Below are 4,716 nucleotides of genomic sequence, written 5' to 3' on the forward strand. Positions count from 1 at the left end.
GTGAGCCACCATGTGGTTGCTGGGAATTGAACTCAGGACCTTTGGAAGAGCAGGCAATGCTCTTAACCTCTGAGCCATCTCTCCAGCCCCAAGATATTTACATTCTTATGGGCGAACCTAAGTAATACCAGGCTATTTCTAAATTTCTGCCATTTGACAAAGTCCTGATAATTGTTGCCATGGGACATTTCTCTGATCTAGACCCACTTGAACCTGTTGTAGATAATTTGGTTGTGCTGGTGTCACAGTGCTCTAAGATGTGCTAGTTAAAGTGTCAGAGCCCAGCACAAAGCAGCCTGAAGGTGAGGCTGCGTGTTAGCTGTCGTGGTCTGGCGTAGACCTGCCACCTGACCGACTGTATCACAGCTGCTTGGCCTGGTGTTGGCTGTCTAAAGTGGAAAGTTTTTCAGTCTGTGAATTTTTTTTCTTTCGGAACACAGAGAAAATGACAGCTCTAACAATGTCTTCCCGAGAAAGTATTTCCAAGTCAAAGCATTAAGCAAACTTACAAATTATAATTCTGCCTAGAAATTGTAATTAGGATATGTGAGTTATATACCGTATATTTTTTCTTTCCTACTGCTGTATTTATGGGAGATTGTGTTATTCTCTTTCGACCATTTAGAAGTGAAAGGAGCCCAGCAGAACAGCCTAATGAATCGTTTCTACTGAATACACCTAGTGAGTCGGTCTTGAGAATCGTCTCTCCACTTTCATTAGGGGTTTCTGTTGACTCAGTCTTTTACGTGATTTTTCCTGACACTTTCTCTTTCCCCCATATTCTCCATTTAGTTGAGCAACTTGCATCTTAAGGAAGAGAAAATCAAACCAGATGCCAATGGTGAGTAATCAAATCTAGTCTGAAAACAAGTGTGATTTCTCTTTGATATTTCTATTTTAATATAGCAACTACTTGGAAAATTCCTGCATTTATACTAGACAAAGGACTAGTGGATACTGATACTTGTTTGACTTGGGTGTCAATAAACGACTTTAATTCAAGAATGTCTAATAAGAGGATGAGAATATTTATCTAGCGTGTAAATTACAGTTTATTACTTACAATATGGCTGTGTTGACAGAGATGATTTTTTAACTGTTGTTCAGTTTGTAGTGAGATGCACATAAAGTTTGAGCAACTTTTCAGTTTATCATCCTGAATTTACATCTGTTAAAAAATGTAAGGTGGAGGAGTCGGGCTTTAGCTTGATATAAAGCGCTTGCCTGCATACACAAACAAGGCCCTAGGTTCCCAAGAACTACAATACAAACAAACAAGAAGCAAGATCAGAGCAATGTTAACATTTACCTCACTCTGAAGACACCTACAATCTTCTGTATATTTTTACATAATTACAATGTTGTTTGATTATATCTTTCTATTAGTCAATATTCTACTTATGTGGAATTTTTATGGCATTGTGTTCCCCCTGAGAATATGATTTGCAGGTATTTTGTTGAGCACAAAGATGCTTTCTAATCAGTGTTGTTGTGGTCACCATTCTATACTATCTCAGAAACGCCATTTCTGTGGCAGAATTAGGCAAGTTTTAAAATAGTACAAGGGGGCCTGGACATAATCACATTCAAGCAGTGTTTCTAAACTTTGTTTTTAATTTATTTATTTTTATTTTATGTGCATTGGTGTTTTGCCATAGATGTTGGGTCTCCTGTAAATGGAATTAAAGACTGCCCTGTGGGTGCTGGGAATTGAACCCAGGTCCTCTGGAAGAAAAGTTAGTGCTTATAATGACTGAGCCATCTCTCTAGCCCCTCTAAACTTTATTTAGAATAAATTGGTTTTAGTAGTGACTTGGTTTACTCCTTTTTTTGTTTGTTGCCCCTAGAATTAGAATTGCCTTAGTTGCTAGGTATGGGATGAGATTTGAATAACATCTACTTTTTATCTAATCAAGGTGCTGTTAAAACCAACGCTCATACAGAGAAAACAGACGAAGAGGAGAAAGGTAATACAGCCTTCAAGCTCTGTAAATGAGGTTCCATGTTCTAGAAAAAACGTTATGACAAGGTTTTATTTATTCATTCATTTACTAAGGTGTTTTTCAGACAAGATCTCAATTTGTCGCCCTTGCTGGCCTGGAAATATCTATGCAGTTGAATTAGCTCTTAACTTGTGCTAAATTTCTTTCTTTAGCCCTGAGTGCTGGAATTGCCGGCATGTGCCACCACAGCCGGCTTGAGACTTTGGGGGGTGGGGTGGTGGGGGTGCACACTTGCACATGGAGGTCAGAGATTAGCATCAGGTATCTTCTTCAGTCCCTGTCCACCTCTTGTGCTTTTGAGACAGAGTCTTTCTATGTAGCCCTGTCTGTCTTGGGACTCACATGTGCTTGGAACTTAGATCTGCCTACCTCTGCCTCTGTCTCCTTAGTGCTGGGATTAAAGGCCAATGCCATCATTCTTTCCACCTTATTTTTTGAGATAATTTCTCATTAAACTTGGAGCTCACTAACTCAGCCAAACTGCCTGCCAGCTGGTCCTAGGATCCTCTTGTTTTCTTGCCTGCGTGAGGTTTCACTGTTCGACTCAACATTGAATAGGTGTCACAATGCAGGGGTAAAGTTTAATTTAATCAGTATCGAAAAGAATTGATCGTTTATGCTTCAGAGAAATTTCCCATTTTTATTATATTTTAAAATCAGAACTGATGTACTTGAATTCGGAAGCCTAGATTATTACTTAAAATACCTATAACTTAAATTCATGGACTTTTAAGCACTCATGTACTCTTTCTTCACAGAGGACAGAGCTGCTCAGTCTTTGCTCAACAAGCTGATCAGAAGCAATCTTGTGGATAACACCAACCAAGTAGAAGTCCTGCAGAGAGACCCAAGCTCGCCTCTCTACTCAGTGAAGTCTTTCGAAGAGCTTCGTCTGTGAGTACTGTTGCTTTCTGCAGTCAGATACAGATGACGGCCTGCCTATACTTATTTTTATACAGCATTATCTTTACCTACATAAGTTAAATGATATGCATTTCGTCCCTTCAGGTTGTTCTATAAAATATTGAGGAAATCTGTAAAAGCTTTAGCTGCATTCTCATGTTGTGTTTAGTTATTCTCAGCTGATGTTATGCATACCAGTGAGAAAGAGAAAAGCTGTCTCCTACGTACTTTGCTGTGTTCCTCAATCTAAGTGACTTTCATCTCTAATGGTTCTTCTAGGAAACCACAGCTTCTCCAGGGAGTCTATGCTATGGGTTTCAACCGCCCATCCAAAATACAAGAGAATGCATTGCCTTTGATGCTTGCTGAACCGTATGTAACTTGATATGATTGCCCTATCTGTTGTTTCTTTTCTTTTTTTTTAAATTAAGCCTGTTGGCTCATGCCTAATAATCCCAGATATTTAGGAAGCTGAGAGAGGAGGATAAAAAGTTGAAGGTCTGTTCAAGCTGCAAGGTGAATTCAAGAGCAGATTCAGCAATTAAAAACAAAAATGTCTACCAGCTATTTGTCTGGCTTTTAAAAAAGGATTTTATTACATTGTGTGTGTGTGTGTGTGTGTGTGTGTGTGTGTGCGTGTGCGTGTGCGTGCGTACACGAGCATGGGCATGCATGCACACCCTGGTATGTCTACGGAGATGAGAGGATAAATTGAGGGAGTCGGATCTAAACTTCCACCATGTGGTTCCCAGAAAATCAAACACAGGCCATCAGGCTGGGCAGCAGGTACTGTTGCCTCCTGACCATTTTGCCAGTCCTCGATTGTTATTTTTACTCTGAATATATTGTTATGAAAAACTTAAGACTTTCAGTGAACTTGAAAAGATTTTATAGGGAATGTCCATGTAGCTACTACCTAGATTCTATCACTAGCATTTTATTAGTCTTTTCGTGTATCTGTCTACTAATAGATCTTTTTGATGTTTTTTTGCTTACTTTTGATGGAATGTGAGCTTGATTTTGGTGACAGTGTTATTTTGAGACAAAATCTCAGTATAGCTCTTATATTTTCTTATATTGCTGAAAATGATCCTCCCTCCCTCCCTCCCTCCCTCCCTTCCTTCCTTCCTTTAAAATAGGGTTTCTCTGTGTAGCCCTGGCTGTTGTGAAAGTCGCTTTGTAGACCAGGCTGGCCTCAGACTCACTAAGATCCACCTGCCTCTGCCTCCAGAATCCTGGGTTTAAAAGTGCATCCACTACCACCCTGCTGACTTTTCTTTTGTAATGCTTTAATGCACCTGTTTGAGCGTATACTATGTGTGCAGGTGCCCTTAGATACCAGAAAAGGGAGTTAGCATCCCCTAGAATACTGGGACATTGTGCTGGGAACCAAATTGACATCTCTCGGAAGAGCAGCAAGTACTTGTAAATATTGAGCCTTCTCTTCAAACCTGAAGAGAATTTTGAGAAATTCAAAAGGTTTTGAATTTCTGATTCTCTTGCCTTCACCTCCGAAGTTTAGGATTCCAGGCATGCACCACCATGCCAAGTTTATGCTATGATGGGGTTAATCTTAAGGCTCGCTTCATGCTAGAGAAACAGACTGCTAACTGAGACACAGTCCTAGCTCCCTAAATTTCTTATTTCTACTTGTGATGAGAAGACACATCCCTGGTCTTGACTCTTATTTTTTCAAATTTTGACTACTCCTTTTTTAAAATTTGCATTTATTGACAGTTGAATTTTGTTATGATATTTTCTTCGTTTTTTCTTTCTTTCTTTTTCTTTTTTTTTTTTTTTTTTTTTTTTT

At 39.2% G+C, this 4,716-nt stretch overlaps 1 protein-coding gene across 1 annotated transcript in view; it reads left to right on the plus strand.

Moving 5' to 3' along the window:
* The window catches only part of LOC101994055 (ATP-dependent RNA helicase DDX19B), a 22,281-nt gene that overhangs the window by 3,200 nt on the left and 14,365 nt on the right, over nt 1–4,716 (plus strand). The window contains exons 2-5 of the mRNA XM_013354450.2: nt 793–841; nt 1,917–1,967; nt 2,762–2,897; nt 3,186–3,278. Coding sequence (XP_013209904.1) covers nt 793–841; nt 1,917–1,967; nt 2,762–2,897; nt 3,186–3,278 — 329 coding nt within the window. The remainder of the gene's footprint in view (nt 1–792; nt 842–1,916; nt 1,968–2,761; nt 2,898–3,185; nt 3,279–4,716) is intronic.

Source organism: Microtus ochrogaster, chromosome 4 (assembly GCF_000317375.1).
Source record: "Microtus ochrogaster isolate Prairie Vole_2 chromosome 4, MicOch1.0, whole genome shotgun sequence".
Classification (NCBI taxonomy): domain Eukaryota; kingdom Metazoa; phylum Chordata; class Mammalia; order Rodentia; family Cricetidae; genus Microtus; species Microtus ochrogaster.